This window comes from Tenebrio molitor, chromosome X, assembly GCF_963966145.1.
Source record: "Tenebrio molitor chromosome X, icTenMoli1.1, whole genome shotgun sequence".
Classification (NCBI taxonomy): domain Eukaryota; kingdom Metazoa; phylum Arthropoda; class Insecta; order Coleoptera; family Tenebrionidae; genus Tenebrio; species Tenebrio molitor.
This window is the reverse complement of record NC_091055.1, coordinates 3,499,088-3,521,995: the sequence shown is the minus strand read 5'-3', so window position 1 is coordinate 3,521,995 and position 22,908 is coordinate 3,499,088. Positions and strand designations below refer to the sequence as shown.

The 22,908-nt window shown below is 37.7% G+C and overlaps 4 protein-coding genes across 5 annotated transcripts; 1 reads left to right on the top strand and 3 right to left on the bottom strand.

Annotated features, from left to right (window-relative positions):
* The first annotated feature begins 1,850 nt into the window (after positions 1–1,850).
* On the top strand, positions 1,851–8,215 carry LOC138140385 (neurogenic protein big brain-like). Its single transcript, XM_069061394.1, has 4 exons — positions 1,851–2,337; positions 2,478–2,604; positions 6,680–6,884; positions 6,935–8,215. The coding sequence occupies exons 1-4, from the start codon at positions 2,001–2,003 to the stop codon at positions 7,991–7,993; spliced, it is 1,728 nt and encodes a 575-aa protein (XP_068917495.1). The 5' UTR covers positions 1,851–2,000; the 3' UTR covers positions 7,994–8,215.
* Positions 8,216–11,894: 3,679 nt separating this feature from the next.
* On the bottom strand, positions 11,895–13,725 carry LOC138140383 (tubulin beta-1 chain-like). Its single transcript, XM_069061390.1, has 3 exons — positions 13,566–13,725; positions 12,285–13,505; positions 11,895–12,072 (listed from the first exon to the last, which is right to left on the bottom strand). Exons 1-3 carry the CDS (start codon positions 13,620–13,622, stop codon positions 12,007–12,009), a joined length of 1,344 nt encoding a protein of 447 aa, XP_068917491.1. The 5' UTR covers positions 13,623–13,725; the 3' UTR covers positions 11,895–12,006.
* Positions 13,726–15,152: 1,427 nt separating this feature from the next.
* Positions 15,153–17,660, bottom strand: RhoGAP93B (MyTH4 and RhoGAP_KIAA1688 domain-containing protein RhoGAP93B). The gene is made up of 3 exons (XM_069060510.1): positions 17,390–17,660; positions 16,128–17,334; positions 15,153–16,031 (listed from the first exon to the last, which is right to left on the bottom strand). Exons 1-3 carry the CDS (start codon positions 17,407–17,409, stop codon positions 15,315–15,317), a joined length of 1,944 nt encoding a protein of 647 aa, XP_068916611.1. The 5' UTR covers positions 17,410–17,660; the 3' UTR covers positions 15,153–15,314.
* Positions 17,661–18,227: 567 nt separating this feature from the next.
* On the bottom strand, positions 18,228–21,212 carry Nt5c (5' nucleotidase C). Of its 2 annotated transcripts, none has more exons than XM_069060982.1 (8): positions 20,433–21,212; positions 20,170–20,345; positions 19,896–20,123; positions 19,549–19,695; positions 19,338–19,495; positions 19,097–19,283; positions 18,904–19,044; positions 18,228–18,855 (listed from the first exon to the last, which is right to left on the bottom strand). In XM_069060982.1, exons 1-8 carry the CDS (start codon positions 20,587–20,589, stop codon positions 18,499–18,501), a joined length of 1,551 nt encoding a protein of 516 aa, XP_068917083.1. In that variant the 5' UTR covers positions 20,590–21,212; the 3' UTR covers positions 18,228–18,498. The 2 variants fall into 2 exon arrangements, with proteins under 2 accessions (XP_068917083.1, XP_068917084.1); XM_069060983.1 differs by having other exon boundaries at positions 19,549–19,683; positions 20,433–21,207.
* Positions 21,213–22,908: the final 1,696 nt, after the last annotated feature.

Sequence of the window (22,908 nt, the reverse complement as noted above, 5' to 3'; positions counted from 1 at the left end):
AATTTGACTTGCAAGAGATAATAACGTTGCTAAAATCTTCAGTAGTAACCACAAAACAATCGGAGACGTTTGTTATTCTAGATGTGGGCCGATCCAGTGACGAAGTATTTTTAGATTAACATAAACTAAAAACGTTAATTAAAACTGGTTTATCTGAATTATTAACATTTGAGAGTGGTGAAACAGAGATTTTATTTTTTTAAATGTTATGCGTTACGCATTATAAGCAAGTTTACCGTTAATTAAATATTACGTAGTTATACCGAGTGGTTCATGAAAGTAGTCTAAAAGACCTGTGTTTTGCTATTTTTAAAATCTTGATGTATGTGTTCGTAAATGAAAGTAGAGCTATTGTATAAATATTTGAAAGAAACACATTTTTAAGAGTAAAAATTAGATATACAGGGTGTTTCTGAAATAAGTGCATTAATTTTAACTGGTAATAGAACTCATCAAAAGGAACAACTTTTCTCTCTGCCATTTTGGTGAAAAACGTTGCGTAATGGCTTGAAAAAATAGGAAAGATTTTCCTAAAACCGTTCATATCTCCAAAACCAAGCTACCTAAAAACATGAAACAACCAGATTCTTACGAAGTGGATTTTTTGCTATACGGGTAGATTTATTTGAATTTCGATTTCTGCGTTAAAACACGTTTTCTGGATGAAAATGGATGTTTTTTTCATATTAGCGCTGATCTCAATTAGCCATTGCAGTATTTAATGGCGTAGGGCTATTTTAGTGAAAAATCTCTCCAATTTTTTTTTGGAATTAAACATCGTTTTTCGACAAAATGGTAGATAGAGAAGTTGTTCCTTTTGACGAGTTCTATTACCAGTTAAAATTAATTAATTTCAGAAACACCCTGTACACACAATGGAAGTAATAAAAAAATATTTTAACTCTGGTTGGCATACTTTTTAACTGACATTTTTTTTAATGCGAATACTCTGAAACACAATGAACAAAAACAAAACAAAAATTGTTTGTTTAATACCGCAAGTCTTTTCAAAAACAAACCGAATTGCCGGACTATTGTCATTCCATTTCATTAATTCATTTTGGTTCAATTATTTATCTGATTATAACGGGGTGGATTTCTTTAATCAAAATTAATGCTTTTCATTGTTTATTTTTTGTATGACTACTGTAAAACGATCTTCTCATACTGATTCTCCCAGTGATTGTATTGAGACACCCAGTGTATTATTTAATGTGTTTATTATCGTTGAATAACGGCAGATGAACAAACAAATATATTTTTTAACGACAACCTAAATGGTTTAGCTGCATAACACTGAGAGATGAAAGCCAGATAAGTAGAAGTTGTTCCGTCCTCATTACGCCAAATCCAGAAAACATTATTCAAATATTTAAAGCGAATTTTATAATTCGCACGTTTACCAAATTTGTCTGAAATTTAAATTTTGAGGAAGCTAAACACACCCAAAACAATATTTCAAACATCTTCGCTGCAGTCGCTGTAACCGATAATAATAGCAGTCAGTAATAATCAAAACCATCCTTGAACTTGCTGTATTTAATTTTGATTGTTAGGGACAAAACAAAATTAAAATCCATCGAGTACGCACGAAAACTGCTGTGAAAACAATAACAATAAACGTAGATTGGTCCGTTTTGTTTTCGTTTATTTGCCAAACGAAGGAAAACGAAATTTTTACAAATTAGCAGTGCGAAGTTGTGTGCGTTAAAAGAGCGATCATTTATTTGTTTACTACATGTGATGTCTGTTTACTATTAATTTATTTAAATTATGTGTGATGTCTGGGTATTTATTTAAACATGCGCGAGGTAGGAAGGGCTGTCCTGTTTGCCATTGGTAATGCACCCAGGAGGGGGAAGCGACCATGTGGTTCGCAGTAATGTTGGAAGTATCTTCAGAAGTGCCGCACAAGCAGATCGTTTTGCAAGTGGTCGTCGACTTTTTACAATCAGCAATGCAAGTTTAGTGCAATAAATACTTCTTTTGATCGGCGTAAAATGGCCGAAGAACCTATTAATCTACCCAGTGACCAAAACATCGACTATCATTTAGTGACATTGTTCGAAAAATTGGAAGCTTTAAGGAGTGAAAAGCAAAGTTCGCAGTGTACTTCAAAACTTTCAATTAAAGTAGAAATACGCACTCTGGAGTTCTGGAGAGCGGTGATCTCCGAGTGTTTAGCGTCTTTCATTTATGTATTTGTTGTGTGCGGTGCAACGGCAGGTGCTACTGCTGGACTTTCAGTTCCTTCCACTCCTCTAGTTCTTCTCTCGACTGCTTTAGCAGCTGGCTTCGCGATGACATCGCTGACACAATGCTTCGGACACATATCTGGTAATTAGCGACATCCAGCAGCGCCATGTGCGTTCAATAAAGTCTCAATTTAAAAAAGACGACTCGAACCGTCATGTTTTTTCTTGACACGGGATCTTTCATCTCGCAACAAGAAACAACGAATGAAATTTTTGTTTCAGGGGCTCACGTCAATCCAGCAGTGACCATAGCGATGGGTCTCACCAAGAATATCTCTTTCTTGAGGACGAACATGTTCGTCGTGGCCCAATGCGGGGGTGCGATCGCGGGGGCTGCTTTTCTCTACGGGTGAGTCGGTCTTAAGAGAGGTGTGCATAAGGGTCACGAGCTAAATCGTATCAAATAACGTGGCAAGATTTTGCTCAAATTGAATGCACGTGTTCCTTTATGCGGGGACAAGTTCCTTCCGTTTCCATTGTGGTGGGTCCAGTGGTTGCAGTTTTAATGTTTATTGAAGCGACGATCTAGCGGATGATGTCGCTTTGAGGTTTATAGCTGAATATAACCATCTGTCAAGACAGTCGGGTATCACCTGCCTTTTTCAGCTGTTGCCTTAAAGCATTCCTTTCTACGCCGACTCCCAATTATGCCGCAGACAACCGATGCCTCAGATGATGTAGACACACAACGTCGACCTTTTCACTCCCAGAATAAGGCAAAATCAGATATTGTAACAAAGTCTCTTAATTAACCACTTAATTAACGAATTCAACTTAGATCTCCTTACTTTCATCTTGTAACTCGTATGTCGGGGCGTAATTTGTAAGCCTGCAGCTGTTGTTCCCCCACATCCTACCTAATACTCAGGTAAATTATTATCTTCAGGTAAAATCGTCTTTCTTTGTGCCCCCTCGCTCCAGATACCTCGATAATTGAACCGACACATCCAAAAGTCCAAATAAAATATAATCGCCGAGTGAAAATACTTTGTCTCGTGTTAAACGCCGGCCAAAAATAAGTCAGTTATTTTAGACTGATTGTAACGCATCTTCGTCAAATCTAATCCTCGGGGCGGAATAAACCTTCTCGTCGGACCAACTCGAAAAGCGTTTTTTATTGATCAGGGATCATAGGCTAACATGCGGTAACAATTACAGAGGAGGCTCAATGTGACCCTTTCTAAAACCGCATTCGGTTAGGTGAAGTGTGACAATATACTTTAATTCGCATACAACGGCGTGATTATTGTTCGTTAACCCCAATCGTATATTATAAATAAGTCCGCACTTGTTCCTAAGTCTCAGGGGGTTCGGTCATTGTTGTATCTATTTTTTTCGGGGGTAGACCACGCTCAATGACTCGTGCCTATTTCAATCGATATCACAAAAAACTACACACACCAGTGACGCACACACGCACTTTTTCAATCTCTACATATCAACCCGCAGTCCTTTGTTTCATTTTTGAAATGTCTTACACGGTTTCTGATGGCGCTTTACGCAGAACGTACAACGTACACACGAAAATAATATTAAAACTATCAAATAGCTTGCTATTTTTATTATCACATGCCGATCATTAAAAAATGATTAAATAATGATGTATTGTTATACGAGTTGCACAAGACAGTCTATTGTCCAACAAGAGGGTCTAAATGAACGTGTCCGACAACATGTCTTGTGAAACGAGTGTACATGCTATTTTATTACGGCTTCATTAATTTAATATTTTTAATCATTTTAATCTAGTGACTTTTATTTTAATGGCATTGGGTTGGTATTGATGAAGCAATGTCATTTGATTAAAAATTAAATTTCAAATTGTCTCCCAAATTTTGTTACAATAATAATCTACCCCCTTAATAGTTTGTTTTAATTCTACAACATGGATTCAGATTCAGATGACATCACATTTAACACTGACATCAGTACCAACCCCATATTCAATAATCACTAAAAACGATGCTGTAAGTTCCGTTTATGTATTTTTATTTTTTTAACTAAACGACGAATTCTTGTTTTTGAGCCAATAGTTTTTGAATTGTTTTATTTTTATAATTCAATATCTCAGCATGTCTGTCGTTAATTAAAATCAAAAAGTTCGATTTACTAAAGATTTTCTTTTCGAAGAATTCTGCACAGATATGTCTGTTAAGTGTAAAAAAGCAAATGCTAGACGCTAGACCTGTTCAAACAGTCGGTTTTTCTTTTGTCGGTAATGTTTTTGAAACTTGGAGTCAAATAAGTTTTCCGATAGCTTCAAATCCAGGATTTGTTGGCTAAATGGATAATTTGTGGATTATGTAGGATGGGTGAAGAGAGACGAAAGATTTTCGCACGGAGCTTTGATCACATTTAACTGAAATGATCTCCTGAGAGTAGAGCCGTGGGACACGTGTCTATTCCCAATCCGGGGTGGGAAAAACCAACGATGATATACTAGTGTGCACGTTGACCATATAATATTTCAACAATTTACTAATATAGCTTGGGGGAAGTTTAAAGAGAAATGTGGTCTTCATTAAAATGTATTTGTTCGTAATTCAACATCTCTAGAGTCTCGTTGAAGGGAGTATGTAGGGGTCAGCATGGGAAAGAAAAATTTTCTGAACGTAGTGAAACATTCAACACAAGTCTATTAAGATGGATCGGTGTTTGTTTGGTGTTAGTATTTGAGTACCGAAAACTGTGTATTTTTGTGGTTTCTCGGTGTTCTCTTTTATGACGCTATAAATACTCAGTTGTACCAAACTATTTCAAACAAAAACAACAAACATTTTTTCATTATTTTTCAACAATTTGCAACATTGCAAATTAGATTTATAAACCCTTCCAACTATTAATTAACTTTTGTTCTTGTTTTGGTCGCTTCTGAGTGTTTTCGCTCCGATTCAATTTTGATCACGTATATTATTACAATGAACAAGTTTTTGTTCCAGTTTGTCCACTGGAACCAGATTTTTTTATCCAAAAGTCGTAAAAATTCAAGTCTGCGAACAATCCTCAAATACTTTTTTCTAAAATGTCTTTCCTTCTCTAATTTCGGCGTCGTTCGGATGTAAAACATTGATTAGAACATCCCACGACCCCTCTTTGTTAAAAACGCGAAAGCGCGAATCAAATTTGACGTTATCAAAGTCAAGTTGTAATTTGAACTAGTTCGTTATATCTCACTTATTCTGAAATTAGCATTGCCACCTGTGTAACGGTACTAATTCATTTACTGTTTAACTAAATTTGTAATTCTAATTGTGTCAGTCAAAAGTAGACGAATTTGAGACACAACTTCCACCGAGCTTACGACAACGTATCGTACTTTGTGTGCAGAAATAAGACACGTTTGGTATCTTCTTTTTATGCAAACCATTAGTTTTTGTGCTTTGTCTTGTGAAAACTTGACTGTCTCACAAAATGCAGGTATTTTAATTAAAATCGCGGAATCCGCTAAATATTCCTAAATATTTTAGTAATACATCTAATTAATTTCGGAGAGTCGGCGAAATGTAAAGCTCCGTTTGGACGAAACCCACGATTGTGAACACTTTTAATTCAACAAGACCCACATTCCTTTCGCCCTTCGTATTCATCGAAAATCAAGGTTTCTGTAAGTTTGCAGCAGCACGTGTGTCCCTGTCCCAACCACCTGGCGTTTTTTTCACCACTACAACTCTGCATTTCCTTTCTGTGCGCCTCGGCTACCTAAGTTAGGGATGGCAGTGTTCTATGCCGCCCCGCTCTATCTCTTTTCCTTTTATGAGAACCATACGGTGCGCTCCGCTAGTCTCGAATTTATTGTCGAAATTGCTACTTGCAGCTGTTCCAAATTTCGGCGCTTTAACAAATAAGACCGGACCACTTTCGATCAATTACTGATTTCACACGCACTACTTGCGCAGAGCAAAAACGGAGAGTTCATCGTGAGGCAACTTCTTCCTCATGTGTTCAACAGATGAGGCTTCTTGGTGGTTTCGTTTTTTCGTCTGGGCTTTTTATTTCGCTTTATTTCGACGAGACTTTGTATAATTTCGTGTCGGGACGTCAATAACTTTGTTTATCCTTCGATCGATGTTTCTCCACCCCGGAAAATTGGAAAAATCGCCGCAAATCCTGCGAAATGAGCGGAGATATTGGATATTTTTCAATATTCACCGACCGCGATATTTACTTGTTTGCTTATAAAGCTGTCAGGTGTGACACTCCACGATTCTCTCCCGATACGTTGACATTCCCAATTTGCTCTGACTCAATTAAGATTGTTGTGTATCTGAGAAGGATGACGCGAGGGGTCACACGCTACTATCGAATTAAAACCAATTGTTCCTATCTATTACTATTAATTGAAGCTCGAAGTTCACTTCTTTGTGATGCACTTTTTCACCAACTTACCACAACGACATCGTTCAACAAACCTTCTCCATTTCTAGGGTGACCATGCCCAGAAGCCCTGGTGACCCACCGACCTTCACCGTCATCTTGACCGACACACCATGGGAAAATTTCGGCATCGAATTCATCCTAACATTCGTGGTGGTCTTCTCCTATTTTATTTCTATGAACACCCATAGAAGATTGATAGGAATGTCAGCATTGACAGTTGGGAGTACTTACTCGGCTTGCTCCTTCGTCTCGGTACTGTCCCTCCCTTCTACCAACAACTCTTTCTAACAATTGTTTTGCAGATGCCTTGCCTGAACCCTGCACGTTCTCTAGGTCCCTCATTTGTGCTCAGCAAATGGGAGAATCATTGGGTGTATTGGGTGGGTCCTGTAGTTGGTGGTACCGCTGCAGGTCTGATCTACGAGTACGTTTTCAACGCGAAGCGTCACAAAAGAAAGAGTGGTTCAGCTGACGGAGAAACTTCGAGTATCCACTCAGACGAAGATACTTACGATGATTTGGACAAACCAGCGGCTCCAAAATATCACGGGTCTACTTACAATACCTACAGACCTGCTGGTACGACCAGTGGTCCACCTGGATATTGTCCCAGTTTAACATCTGCAAGTTTGTATTCGGCTCCTGCGACGAAACTAGAACGTGTGGAGTCGTTGTACGCAGGAACCAAGTCGCTCTATTGCAAATCGCCGCCTCTGACCAGAGCCAATCTGAACAGGTCCCAGTCGGTCTACACCAAGTCCAACAGTGGCGTCAACAGAGACATTCTCCCGAAGCCTGGACCGCTCGTCCCTGCACAATCGCTCTACCCCATCAAGCTGAACCAACAGACCCACGTGCAGAACCAGAACTTGCAGAACCAGCTCCAACAGCGCTCGGAGAGTATTTACGGGGTGAGAGGGGTCACGCCAGGGATTGCGTCCAGATCAGACACTTATAGTAATACGACGGAGCGAACTCACTACACCACTAAGAACAATCCCTTGAGCAGCGACACTAAGTACGAGGAAAGTGCCAAATCGAGCAAGAGCAGCAGACCTGAGTCCATGTACGGGATGCTGGGTTCGCGCCGAGGACAGTCTGCGCAGTCTGACGATTCGAGTTACGGTTCTTATCATGGACCTTCGCCCAGAAACAACGCCACCAATGTGGGGTACCACTCCAGTACTGCGAATTTTACATCGAAAAGTGCGACTGCCGGAGTTGGGTACAACCGAAATGGGGGAGGGTCGGAAGGAAGACAACCGTCACAGTCGAGTCAGTTGTTAGGTACGACGGGGAGCTCCAGTTCAAGTTCCTATCATCACAACTTACCCCAACATTCACCCAATTCGCAATATTAAGGCAAAGCGATATATTTTTGTTGGTGATTGATATTTTATACTTTTTTGTATATTTTACTTATTATTTTAGACGTGTCCAAAGAATAGTAAGTACTGTTTAAAAAAATATTCCCTGTCATTATTGTATACTCATTATTTTAAATTAATTTAAGAGGATTGATAATAATCTGTATGGATAAGTACGTAAACCAAAAAAAAATAAATGTTTTTTTTTTCGTGAAACCCATGGATTTTTATTTGCAATTTAGGACGAGTTATTTCATATCTAGTTGCGAGCGCTTGACAAGACCCAAGAAACGCTCCCCCATAGCTAATGCGAGCAACTCGCAACTCCTTTTTGAAACTTTGGAGGAAGAAAGGGTTCCGACCAATCTGACAAGTTCTTTTGGATTCCCTTTAAGTCCCCATAAACTCTTTAAACATCATTTCTCTTCATTTCTACAGTAGTGACGATCACTGTCAGTGTTGTCATTGTTATCCATTTTTGTTTTAATCGACCCTTTAAAAACGCTTTCATTGTTGGATAAAAAATCATAAGACCTTCCAAGAAATACAGCGTGATCAACAATGACTGAGTCTGTTGGCAATGAAACAATTGAAAAACATTAGTGTTTTTTGTCTCGTAGTTGGCACTGACATTGAAAAAAAAATAGGTTATGTTTACGAAATTACAAAAATGAACGTTTGATGGTAAATTTCAAATTTGCCAAATATCATTGTTACCAACAGATTCAGTCATTCTTGGTCACGGGGTATATTTGGCCCCTGTTGGTATTTAAAATGTTTGGGTTGCCCTTTGGACCTCTACTCGGTGAAACAAAAAAGGTATAAGCAACTTGTGTCAAAGGATGACGATTTCAAAATACGAAGTGAGCTGTCCGCGGATCTTTGCCAGAAATCAAGGTCATAAATTTAAGGAATTTTATTCCTTGCTTTACGCTCGCATTGTAGAACATCTCATCCTCCAAGTTCCAAGTTTAGTTCGTTTTCAACTTCGAAGTTCCTAACTAAGCCTCCCACATTCAATTGGTCGGACTATACAGGCTGTGTCTAAAATGCGTGTGTTAATTTTAATACGTAGTAGAGCTTGTTAAATGAAACGTTTTTTCAATTTGAACTTTTTGCAAAAAGCGTTAGAAATTGATTTAAAATTTGGAATAAATTTGCCTTCAAAATGTATAGGTACAGTTGCGGAATTAAAATTTCGGGCAGTATTGTCATTTTCATACTGTGAACTCTAAAACAACCTTTACGTTAATATAATCTCAGTTTTTACTCTTGTCATGTTTTTGTCGTTTTTATTTATTTACATTAAAAAATAGTCATTTGTGGCATAATAACGGGTAGGCAGCAGGTAAAAGCGATTATTTACGGTCAGTGCAATTAACTCAAGACTCAAAAACTGACTGGGCGACCGACACAGAAAAGTTTAATTTTTGAATGTCAGTCATGATGACAGTAAAAGGTGGTTTACAGAGATTTTGTTGAAGTGACAGAAAAATGCTGCCCGAAATTTTGATTCCGCGACTGTACATGCCTGTATGTAAGGGCGAAAATTTTCTGTTGTGATAGAAACGGTTTTGTCGAAAATGTTACATTGTTAACTAGTTAATCACACAAAACGACTCGTTTGGTAAAAATTGAGGTCAAAAAGTCTTGGAAAATTTTTGCGAATTTTCATTAATTGGCGAATTCTTCCACTGGTTAAAATTAACACGTATTTCAGATACACCCTGTACATTAACCTGTTGTGTTTTTAAAAAGCAAACAATAACGTTTATAGCTGGTGAACATCGTAATTTTTGTTTTCCCAATCCTGCAACTTGGCCCTTGGCCTATTTGATTGGGTAATTAATAAATTAGGAATTTTCGGTTTTAAATCGTATACCTCAGAGTAAAAATTGACTCAAGACGCAAATAATTAAACATGTAGAAGCTATTATGATCACCTTATCTTGATTTTATTTGTAATTTCAGACGAAATGTGTCATTAATCATAAATAAATCCTAAACAAATGTGTGACACGAGTTGTAAAGATTTTCTGAGTCATTTTGAGATTGTTTTCGATGTGTTCTCGAGAATGCTATTAGATCACACTTAATAAATCTTTACCATTACCAGGTAGGTACTAAGGTGGTTATGATTTAAATAAAAAATTAAAATCGTTTACAAAAAGTATCAAAACGTTCATTCAATGTAGGTAATATAAGAGAAACTGACTTATTTTTAACATCGTGAACAATTGGTTAAACATTATTATCTCTTTGATGATAAAACGATAAAATAAACACAAAATCAATTTTGTAAGCATACAAAATACAGTTTTGAAATTTTCACAACTTATGAAAAGAAGAAGAAGAGACATTTTGCAAAACCATCTAGTTATACATATATGTATTATATACAAAATTGTAAAACATTGGTTTATAGTGAAATATGTATATACAGGGTGTCTCAGCTAAGACTTTCGAGCCTAATATCTCGGTTATTTGCCAACGGATTTTTATGAAATTTAAAATACAAATATTTTAGACGGCGAAGATTCAATTAGTAATAATAAAATAACCTCAAGTTAAAAAATGTAATTTTAACACATGCTTCCTTTATTGAAAATTAGGCGCGATTATTATTAGATTGTTAAACATTAAAAAATAGGGGTCTACACAAACAATTAACTAAATCACTCGTCTGATTCAACGAAAAAATTAGATTTTGTTGTTAAAAATTTAATGTAAAATTTGAAGGTATTTGAGCAGTTATCTTTTGAAACAATTGATGAAAGATTGTCAAGCAACATTTTGTACACTCTTTAAAATCTGTCAAAATTGGGCGCGCGTTATTAGAAACGTCAAATTGTGTAAATGTATTGAAAATACTCTAAAAATAGACTACAATGGCAGAAATTTCAATATTGTTGAAAAAGGAAACAATTTTTGCCTATGGAGAGTGTCCTAAGAACTTCAATGACACAGTTCGTTTTCTCGTGGAACACTATCCAAATGTAGGCTTTACAAAATGTAAGGTTAAGAGAGTCGTCAATTTATCTGAAGACACAGGAAGCGTACGTGAACTAAATTACCTTGCTAAAATATCCCGATCGTGTTTTAGTCCTTTATGGAAGAATTAAAGCATCCAGTATAATAAATTACGTCCAAATTTTGTCTTTAACTTTGTAATTGTTTTTAAGGTTAGCAAAATAAACGTCAAATATGTCACCTGCGTTTGTGCGAAAAGGGATGACCAAAATTCGACGAGGGTGCGCGTTTGTTTCATAAGGCGTCTACGTTTTTGCTTCTGCAGCCACGTTTAACACAGTTTTTTGCTTTTTTCTTGCAAACCAGACGTCTTTCGAGAACGAGTTTCTCACTAGAGCATTTTTTATTGACGATCAATTTTTTGATGTAAATCTTAAATGATTCAACATTTTAAAAAGGCATGTAAAAATTACGTTTTTAAGACTTGGGTAATTGCATTAATGGGATTTTATTCTTCACCGTCTAAAATATCTGCATTTTAAATTTCACAAAAATCCTTTGGAAAATAACCGAGTTATTAGGCTCGAAAGTCTAAGCTGAGACACTCTGTATATACAGATCTGCAGATTTTTATAGAGTCTAATTTTGGTCACCCCTGCTTTACGCTGAAACGTAGATGTCCTTACAATTTATGTCGTAGAATGGTGATAAAAGTGGATTTTATAAAATTCTCACCTCGACGCCTCATTTTAGCGCTCCAGATTTTATTTATTTGTTTTATTTTATGATATGTATATCTTTTGGTCATCCCTCTTTCACATTTTGATCTTTCAATTTATCCGAGTGTAGATTTTCTACCTACTTTACATCTCAGTATTTTTAATAGATATTTTACAGCCACTGAAATGGATTTAATAAAACTAAGTTTCTTTTCAGTCATCTTTGTTTCAAGTCAAAAAATTGCGATATTATTTATTAAACAGAAAAAGCATGTGAATGACGTGAAACATATTTTGTAAGTGAAGCGTTATAATTTTTTACTCTTCTTCTATTATTTCCTCTTCTTCGTCGGTGTCTGGTGCATAGTCATCAACTTCAGCTTCCTAAATATGAGAAAATATTTAATCAATTGTTGTTACGTAATTCGTTTATTATTTCGAAGTATTAATATCTTTACTGAGTGTTGATTTAATATCATTATCGTTAAATTCTCGGTAAATTATCTAATAAATCAAGGTTTCGAAATAATCAATAATCTCTGTTTTGAAAAAGTCCAAAAGTCTTTTTTAAATGAATTTGAAAGCGTTAAACCCACCTGATATTGCTGATACTCCGAAATTAGATCGATCAGATTGCTCTCGGCTTCGGTAAATTCCTGCTCGTCCATGCCTTCCCCTAGGTACCAGTGGAGGAAAGCCTTGCGTTTAAACATGACAGAAAACTGTTCTTGTATGCGCTTGAACAGTTCTTGAATAGATGTAGTGTTGGCAATGAAAGTCGAAGAAATGGGGGCGTGCGGTGAAGGGATGTCACATACTGCAGTTTGTACGTTATGGGGGATCCACTCGACGAAATACGACGAGTTCTTGGTCTGGGTGTCATACATAACATAGTCTACTTCTTTCATCGAGACTGGTCCTCTGAATATAGTGGCAACTGTCAAATACCGACCAGTTGTAGGGTTGCAAGCCGCCATCATGTTGCGAGGGTTGAACATTTGTTCTGTCAAATCCTTGACGCTCAGTTTTCTGTAGGCGACGCTCCCGGAAGCTGTCAAAGGTGCAAACCCGGGAACGAAGAAGTGCAGTCGCGGGAACGGTACCATATTCACCGACAGCTTCCTCAAGTCGGCGTTCAACTGTCCGGGAAAGCGGAAACAAGTCGTAACCCCCGACATCGTCAGCGAGATCAGATGGTTTAAGTCATCGTAAGTCGGCGTAGGCTTCTTCAAGGTTTGGAAGCAAATCTCGTACAACGCCTCATTATCGATGCATTGGGTCTGATCGGTGTTCTCGATCAATTGTTGGACTGACAGCGTGGCATTGTACGGCTCCAAAACAACTTCGGATACTTTAGGCGACGGCACTACGCTGAAACTCGTCACCATGCGATCCGGGTACTCCTCGCGAACCTTGGACGTCAGCAAAGTGCCGAAACCTGAACCGGTGCCGCCTCCAAGGGAGTGAGTGAACTGGAACCCTTGGAAGCAATCGCACCGCTCGACCTCCTGTCGGATCACGTCGAGGACGTTCTCGCAGATTTCGGCACCTTCCGTGTAGTGACCTTTTGCCCAGTTGTTGCCGGCGCCATTTTGGGCGAACACGAAATTGTCGGGTTTGAAGAGAGTGCCGAGGGGTCCGCCGCGGATGGTGTCCATGGTGCCGGGCTCTAGGTCTACCAACACGGCTCTCGGGACGTAGTTGTTGCTGTCGGATTCGGTAAAATACACCTCGATCCTTTCCAATTGGAGGGGGTTGTTGCCGATGTATCTGCCGGTGGAATCCACACCATGTTCCTGGGATATTGTTTGCCAAAACTAGAAGGAAACTTTTTTACTGCTATTCGGGCAGGATATGGACTATGGACTATTACGCACCCTAGAGCCAATTTGGTTGCCACATTGGCCCACTTGAAGGTGTACTATTTCACGCATTGTCACTCGTTGCTGCTAGTTGGGTGGAGAAACTTGGATTGTAATTTTTGTATGAAACTGTAGCGATAAGATAAATAAATAAGAGATAGTCATATCTATTATATTTGTTCAGGAAGATATACATATCTTTGGATACTTGTAGGCACAGGTGGTGCAGTTATATCCAGGCGTTCCTTAATTAACACACCCAAGCTTTAAAAAGTCTACTAACGATTTTGGAAACTAATCAACCAATCATCTTCAGGCTGTCAAAAGCTGGCTGAACTTTTCCAAGATTTTGTCCCTTGAATGAATTTACGACAGATTGAAAAAAATATTAAAGTGTCTAACCTTTTCAAAGTCAAGTGCATCTTATCACTTTCTTTAAATAAAAATGACAGCAAACATGAACAAATTCAGAGAAGAGGAAGGATTACATAAACTAGTAAAAAAATTAAAACCAAAAAGAATCAATTTTTTAGAGTCGTTTTATTAAAGTGGTTTGAGGAGATAGAAAGTATGAAATTTGATAATCGTGAATTCAACAGTTTCCAAGATATTTAAACAATTCTAAAATAAATTGTTTGATTACTCGAAAACGACTGGAAGTGATTTATGGACATTTTTTGATCCAATGCAAATGAGAAATTATTTCTAATTATTTAACGTATAATGTTTACTACTTAGAATGTTATTAGAACAAATACAAATTTATCTTCCAAGGTCAGAACTTAAAAACAATTTGACTTTCGCATATCACCCTTCTAAAACAAACAAACATAAATTTTCTCCATTACGTAGAATTAATAGTCGTATCGATTTATTTGAGAGTAAAAGTAAATTTCACTTCGATCTGAAAAGAATATCTCCTATAGAGTGTTCTTGATTGTTTTATCTTTGTAGGGTATCTAAGCGCAAACATTGTACCTAGTCATAATTTATGGAGTTTTTCAATATCAATTGTATTTTTGGTAAATATTTGGTATTATTGTTATTTGTATTTTTCACTTCAGGGCAATCTATTTGTCCGTTCAAAATAAACTATCGTTTATTAAAGGAAATTTAAAAAAAGTCATGTAAATAATACTGATGACGACAAATGATTTTGCTGTTTTAAAAAAGTGTCTTTTTCTTTAGAACACTCGTAATAAGTTTTTAGATATTTTGTTGAATTAGAATTGATTTTCCTACGGTTTCTATGAGCGGACACAGAATAATTTAACGTATTTTAGAAACATTTTCATTTTAGTGACATTTATTCGTTATAATTTGAGTTGTCATTTGTCATTTTTTGATGGAATATGGAAGCATTTCAGCAAGTAGTGATTAATGTCTTTTGTGAACATAAAAAAGTAAATTATTCAGTCTTCCTAGTCTTCGTGTTGTCAGGAATAATAAGATTTACCATGTCATGATTTTTTTTTTCAAAATATTTTCAAATTTAAGGTGACGTTTACGTTTTGTAAGTATGCAGAGGTTACGTAAAAATGAAGTTAATCGATCAATTTGTGGGTTTAGTTTTAGTTTGTGGTTGAGAAAATAAGAAGAGTCTTGTTAAGAAAACAGATTTATTTCTATAATATAATTTAAATCACAATTTTCAATGCAAAGATAATAGAAATGAAGTCACAATGAATATCTATGGTTGTAATATAAAATGGTACAATAACTGGTACGTTTGTATAAATATGTTATATACAATTCAGATTGAGGTCAGATCATATCCCGAACACATTCAGTATCAAGTTCTTGAATGAGGCATCGCATGAAGGCCATTTCCTTACGGGCATTGTCAAACATGGTACGGGGATCACTAGCCATGCAACGTAAACAATTAGGCGCAAAGACCATTGCCAAATTGGAAGCATCCATTTTAGTGTGTTGTATAACGTCTGGTTTATTAAATATTTGTAGAAATCGAATTAAATAACATAAAACGAGTCTATGCAGGGTAGGTAAACGAAGAACTAGATCACATGCACGGCGTGGAGTCATAGGTTCAGCCACACATTCAGGGTATAGAGAGTCAGGTATTAGAGGTTCGTACAGTTCGCGCAGCCATAACTTAAGCAGGTTTGCTGGTACATGCGCGTCACTAGGCTCGCTGAACTCCCATCGGTCCATCTGGCCCTTCAATCTGTTCACTTCGTCCACGTCCGCCGACACTCGGAAGATGCCTTCGGTGCTCAGCCCTTGCAAACGCAATACTTGTTCGGATAGCTCTACTTGAGGCCAAGGGAGTCGCCTGTTGGGCCAGCGACTCGCTTGGAGTTGCATCACCTCGCGCAAGGTGTTGCCGAAAAGACTAGCTTGAAAGATTTGTTTTCGTGCGGAATCTATGTCGTCCATTTGCGGTCTCCGAGCTGACCTTTTACCGCCGGCCCCGATCCGTTCCAAACGCTGGCAAGCTACGGTCGCGTAATGGTTCACCTAAACAAACATTTCTTTTTTTATTCTGGACCGAACGAGAAAATTTTCAAAAATATGTGATTGTTATTGATAATCTGGAGAAGCAAAAGGACTTACTTGAACATGTATCGGCCATCGACTGACGTCTGGGAAGACTTTTGAGAACCCGGGGTCTCTGTGACGATTAAGATATCCTAAGAGAGCAGGTTGAAAAACAGGACTAGGAGGAACGAAAGCCAAAGCAATAGTGAGCAACTCCCACCCACGCAGGAGTGAGTCGCGTCTCGGATTCTCGGTGGTTTGTCTGCACAGCTGCACGAAGAGCTCATCCCTGAGAAGAGGCTGAGCGTGTGCGGTCCCGAGTATTTCCATCAGAAGCGAATTCAGCGAGACCCCCGGCCTTGCTTTCCTGTCCCCCATATACATTTGTACTTGTCTGAACATGTCCAAAGCCTGGCGAGCCACGGGTTTGCTTGACGCCAACAGAGGTCGCTGCAAACTCCGAGCCGACCAGCTGAGCAAGTCGCGCACGCTCGCCTTCCTCCTGAACAGACCTCTGCCCCCCAGATTCAAATTATCCGCCGCGAATTTCTCCATGTCGGCCTCGCGTTCCGGCTGGAACGGGGGCTCCGCGAGCGGCTTGAGCATCGGCGCCGGGGGGCGATCCTTCAGTTCTCGTGGCTCGATAGCTGCGGTGGGTAGGTTGAGGTACTCGACGGGCCTGTGAGTCAAGCGGTGAGGTAAATAACTGCCTTCCGACTGGTCCGAGTCCTCGTTGTCGGGCTCATGACCGGTTAGAGATTCGCTTCCGCTGTCCGAATGGTCGCTGTCGGAGTCGCGGCTGTTCGTCAGGAGGAAGTGCTCCAACGGCAGCAGGTGCGAGTCGTGCCAGTTGGAGTAGAGAGGGGCTTCAGCGCCTCTTTGGCTGAAACTGCTGCTTCGACAGAGATCGCTCGATTTTCGCCGCAATTGTGGAGTGCTCGCCGACAGGCTGAGGACTTGGCCACGGCCCGTCAGCTCGCCCGTCTGAGTCGACTGATTGCTGGTTGCTGCAGGACTGCAGTCTGTGTTGTGTTTCAAAGTTTGCAATTTGGCCAGCGGAATTATATCGCAATTCGTTGGTTTGTGCCACACCGTGCGTTGAGATGTAGCGTTATAATAATAAAATCGAGCCGTGTTTTGATCGAATAGCTCCCACCACTGGTTTGAATCAGTCCTCTTTACTGGAACACCTTCGGGAGGGTCCCACACGCATTCTCCAGTTGCCAAATTGGCATACATGTGCTCTCCAGTTTTTGGTTCTATTATTTCCACCCATTCCACCCTAAAATTAAAATTTCATCTGTTTGGGGCGTGTCGATTATATATTGATTGAATACCTGTAAGAATTAGAAGCCATTTTTTAACATAATTCAACACTAGTTGTATGATATGTAAAGCATCATTTTGATAGATTAATATTGTCACAGTTCTCTTTCTTCATTCTGTTATTGAACTACAAAATTAATATATAACCATAACAAAACCTGGTGGCCTACAATATTAACAGACAGGCCACCATTATTAAAAAATATGTCGACGCCATTGTTTATGTCTTCGGGTTGTACCAACACAAAACACAGCTGCGCTTTCACGACCTATTGCCAACCGAAAACCATCTAAATACGAAAACATTTTTTTCGCTAAAAATGCATCTTGACGTTATCGTTAACATAAATAAATAACAATCTAATTCATATTTTTACTTCAAAAAGTTATCACAGATAAATGTGAACGAGATTTATATTTCAGTCTCTCTATGAATAATACATAATAATTATCTCAAGACCACGTTTGCTTGAAAACTAAATTAATAAGTAGAAAAAATATATTTATATAATATAAATTAATAAAAAACAGGAACACTGAGGTGCTAAACGGGTTGCCTACGTTAATATCTAATATTTTTTACATATTTTACTTGACTGGTTTGGATGTAATAAAATAATAAAAATTATTAGCAGGGAAGGGAAATTATTTCATTTCATTATTCGGGTGTTTTTTTCAATTTCAAAGTTGGCGTTGAAGAGTCGTTTGTGAACGCACTGCAGATTACGGATTAGCTGTTTTTACACCAGTGGTGCGTTCACAATCGACTCTTCAACGCCAACTTTGAGGTGAATTTAAAAAAAACACCCGATATTTTATTCTTTAATGAGGGTACAATAAAACCGACTGTAACAATAATTACGTTTAATCAACATCTGTATACTTGACAAAAATAGTATTTGCATGACATAATTTGAAAAAAATTGCTTTTAAAATAAACTTGAGCGATGTTACAAATAAATACATTCAACAATAATAATACCGTTGTGTAAATTGGTGAATCGTAAAATAATACAAATAAATAATAAATTTGTTCAAAAACACATTTGTATAATTGATTTACTTAACACTACGAGATTTTCTACCTAATACGTATCAGACTCAGTACAGTTATTAATTATTATACAAAATAGGAGATATATTCGTGAGGCATCACACCCCTGCGAGGATAAAAAGTATGTTTCACTGAGTAGTTTAATAGATTTGTTATGTTTGAAGTGTAAATGTCGGCAAACCTGAACAACCTTCTTGAAAAATACGTCGGATTGTGGTACGTTCGAAAAACGCTGCCGAATTGCGGATTGAATACAATTTTAATATCATTTCTCAACTTGTCTCGCTCTGTCATCCACTTGTGCAAAACTTTCTGTTCTTCTGGATCTTCACAATCTTGATGATCTTCAATCAGTTGAGTCAACATCTGCAGCCAGTTCGCATTTTTCTTGAAATCTACGTTATTCAAAGTGGCGATCTCGTGCTAAATTTACGAAAATTAGTTTTTACTCGGCCCGGACAGTACACTTACGGTCAACTCGTTTATTATGGCACCGGTTCTCCATCCGTGTTCTAAAGTGACGTCGGCTAAATCGCTATAAGGATGATCCCCAAAGTATAAGACTTGATGTCCACGCCATCCGGTTAGATCTTGCAACTGTTTTACAGTTCCCTAAAACGATAAAAAAATGTTTAAACGTGAAGAAGTCGCTTTTGGATTTTACTTCATAGTAAATAACTCCTTTTTCGAGTTTTGTGACGCGATCCCAGATGTGACTGCCGCTCTGTTCGTCGAACACTCGGATTGGTCTTGACACGTCTGTGAAAAATCTGGGTTTTCTCGCTTGAACAATGAGAAGATCAAAATACTCTTTCCAATCGCTTCCCACCAACATCTCCATACCCTTGTTGCTAAAAGGAGGTGAACGTTAATAACGAACAGTAAAAATTGTACGAACAACTGACACAAATTTGTAGGGGCTATTAGTAACTAAAAATAATTTTTTGTTAGCGTTCTTTAACCGATCGAAAAACGGCCTAAGCTTATCGTTTGACTCAATATATTCTGGTACATTTTCTGAGACAATTTTGTGCATCAACGGATGCGAACTCTTGACTGAACTCTACAATTAGAAGAAAATATCACAACTGCTTCGGACACTCCAATCATTTTTACCTTCACATCTCTAAACAAAATCTCAGGGTGGTAATCTATATGATTTCTTTCAAAATAGTCAGCCACGTTACAGAGTAAACCCATCTCTGGTACAGAGAACAGATCTGCTAATTGTACCATTTTTGAGTGACTGTCCTGTAATATCAACTATAAAAAGCAAACAAATGAATTAACATCATGAAGTAGTGCATTTGGGGACCCAATGTTATTAACAGTGTTAACAATACCTACTTCGAGTAAAAAAAGGGGGATTTAGGTTTAACAGACACCTGTCAAGTCAAGTCACTAATGATTAGAGACTACAAGAGGTTATTGTATTTGCTTGAACTGAAAAGTAACCATCTTACCGAGGCATTTTTTGTGTGTCCTTCTACATAAGCTATTGGGATTATTCTGTTTTTGTAGTGTTTCAAAACTTCTTCAGTTGAGAGTGGTGTCAGTCCCTTGTATACCGAGCCAAATTGTATTTGCAAAAAAGAGTCCAGTTTTAGTAATACTCCTTTTTCTATGTCATAATGCAATCCTCTCACTGCAAATCCTGGTTTGTACTCTAACTGAGCTATTTCAGCTGGATACTGAAAACACAATATGCAACTTGGCTCAATCACTCAATAGATTTACCTTGTATTGTTCTATGAGAGTTTGTCTACCTAGGTTGTACAATATATAGTCCATTGAAGGTTTGTAACATGCCAGAGTGTAGTCATAGTCGAAACCATACACTTTAACCTCTTTCAGATCCAATTCATTGCAGGCAAACACAGCTTTTGGATTAACATCCTTTGGCAGCTTCTTCGCTAAAAACGCGACGGTAATTTATCGAAAATGTCCCTCCGTGTTATAATTAAACGAGTTGTTAGTCAACAAGGTGATTACCTACTTACATTGACATTTCGCTTTAATTTTCTTGTACGCCTCTTCCAAACGTTGTGTTGAATGAAATCTTCTGTTTTTTTTCGACTTGATCCATTTTTGTTTGGCAAAAAATCGACAGCTCGTTTGTAAACTTGTATAATTGTTAATAATTTTGCATAGTAACATAACGATGTTCCTCGCGCTGTTGGCCACACACACGCATGTGAAGCACGTGACGGTTGCAACCGGGGCTGGATAAACTTGGGGTTTGCGCACCGCGTCCCATTTTTATCATTTCGGTTGATCTATTTCAGGTTTGACGATATACATCAAGGTGCGATCAAAGTCAAAGCCGCCAAGAAACGACCAGTCTCATCCGGAATCATCGTCGGATCCTGTTTCGTGCCAATTTCGTCAAAAATTAACAACACGGGATAATTAAGACCAATTTTTTCTTTGATTCTTTCGAGTTGTGTACCAACTGCTGACAGCAATTACGAGATAGCTAACGCCGGAGAAAGCCGGCAGACTGTCGTAATTAGTCAGAAATTGTGTTAATAGTAAGTCGCAAAATCTAACAATCTGGTGTCTTTACCAAGGACTGAGGATAAAGGAAACTGGGGGGCACTCGAGTTTCAAATTTGTGGGCAGAATTGGTAGTTTTTACAAGGCATCCGTACGAAGTCAATTATTTATTGCACAGAACCGTTAAAAGTAGCCCCGTTTATCTGGAAATACAAAATATTTGTAAATAATTATTTCAATTTAAATGACATTTGACATATGTCTAAGTTGTCACAAATGTTCTTGCATTAAGGTAACTACACACTTGCAATTTTATAACGTAATAGATCTTGTCCCGTGACCAGCACACGTCAATACGTCTAATGAATACATCATGAATTGTAAAAACCCGCCTAAAAAGATCGTTTGCGTTTTAAATAAGTACGTGATGTAAAGCTTGAGAAAAATGTAAATCTCGAAAAAATTAATAACTCAATTTTCGTGACAAATATTACGTGAAAGAAGAAACATTGTACGGCGACTATTTTTCTTTTAATTTGTAAATTCTAGGAGCGTAAGCTACACCTGTCGTGTTAGTTTTTTAGAGTAAAAATGTTGTTCACAGTCGTACGTATCTGAAAACGGTCCAGTTGGCGTAACAAGTAATTACTGGAACCTGGATTCTCACAGTGAAAGCACTTTTTTACCTTTTGCAGTTACGGATGTACTTTTGAAAGCGGCACCGCGTTCAACAGAAATTTATTGGAATTTCTCTGTACGCTCAGTAACAAAGTTTTTAATTGAAGTAAACCACAAAAAAAATAGTGTCGATTTCGTGTTTACATTAAATATGTACGTGACCACGTGCATAAATTAATAAACTGAATCGAGACTGATTCCTGATAATAAAATAATTACCAAACAATTCTGATAACCAAAAATAAATGTAGCTACATGTGTCATAAATAAATTATCCGTTATTTTTAATAATATATGCACCGCGTCCGATGTTTCTATATTGTTAAAGGAAGTAAAAATAGAACTACAACTTAGGGGAAGGGGATTTAGCATTTCACAACTTGGTGCCAACGGATGCAACAATTTATTCTATCTCGCTCCGAAATAAATTTAATTCGCGCCTAACAGTAACTGGAATTAGGTGTACGAAACAATATAAATTTTCACATAAGATTCACAAGCTTCGGCTAATTGAAGAGCAACACCGATCTGTTCTCAAATAAAGAAGTTTATTTGGTTTATTCTTCAATTTCGTACAATTTATGCTTATCGTGTTGTTATTATTTTTATACTTCGCCTCTCTACGAGATGGCGCCACCGTCAACCTCATAATACAGAGAGCATTGTCACAATTACATGACAAAATTCTACGTAGATTACGTATTGCTTTGACTTCATACGATACATTTAACAAACATTTCATTTTTTGCAAACTTTTATTGATCCGTTAAAATACATTCGTTACAAAAATAAACTACACAGCAGTAGTTTACGACTGATAAATGCTTATGTACCTAATAAACGTTTTATTGAAGCTTATTGAGCTTCATGGACGAAGTCTTGTTTTACGTCCATCTAAATATGCTGTCTCTTATTTTCTGTTCGCTTTTGTACGGCAGAGGCGTCTCCTGAGTCTCGAGAATGTGTCCATAAAGAAAGAATTTTTATTATGTTGCTACCAGCCAAAAAATAAATTGTACGTGGAAATATGAAAATGTAACCCAAATGTCGGTCTGTATTAAAAGCTACTCCCAAAAGTATAACTCTGAATGTGTATGTATTTTGCAAATTTTGATTGTAGTGTCTAATAAGCACAAATTGCTACAAACCAGTCGTGTTAAGCAAAAATGTTACGGCAAGTCTTTGTTACCTTATTTTCTAACCGTAAATATAAAAATTCAGTAGATATTTCAAAATTTACGCCCAAAATTGATGTTCGTTGTGTATTTGGGTTATTACAGAGACGACCTTGGTGCACTTGAC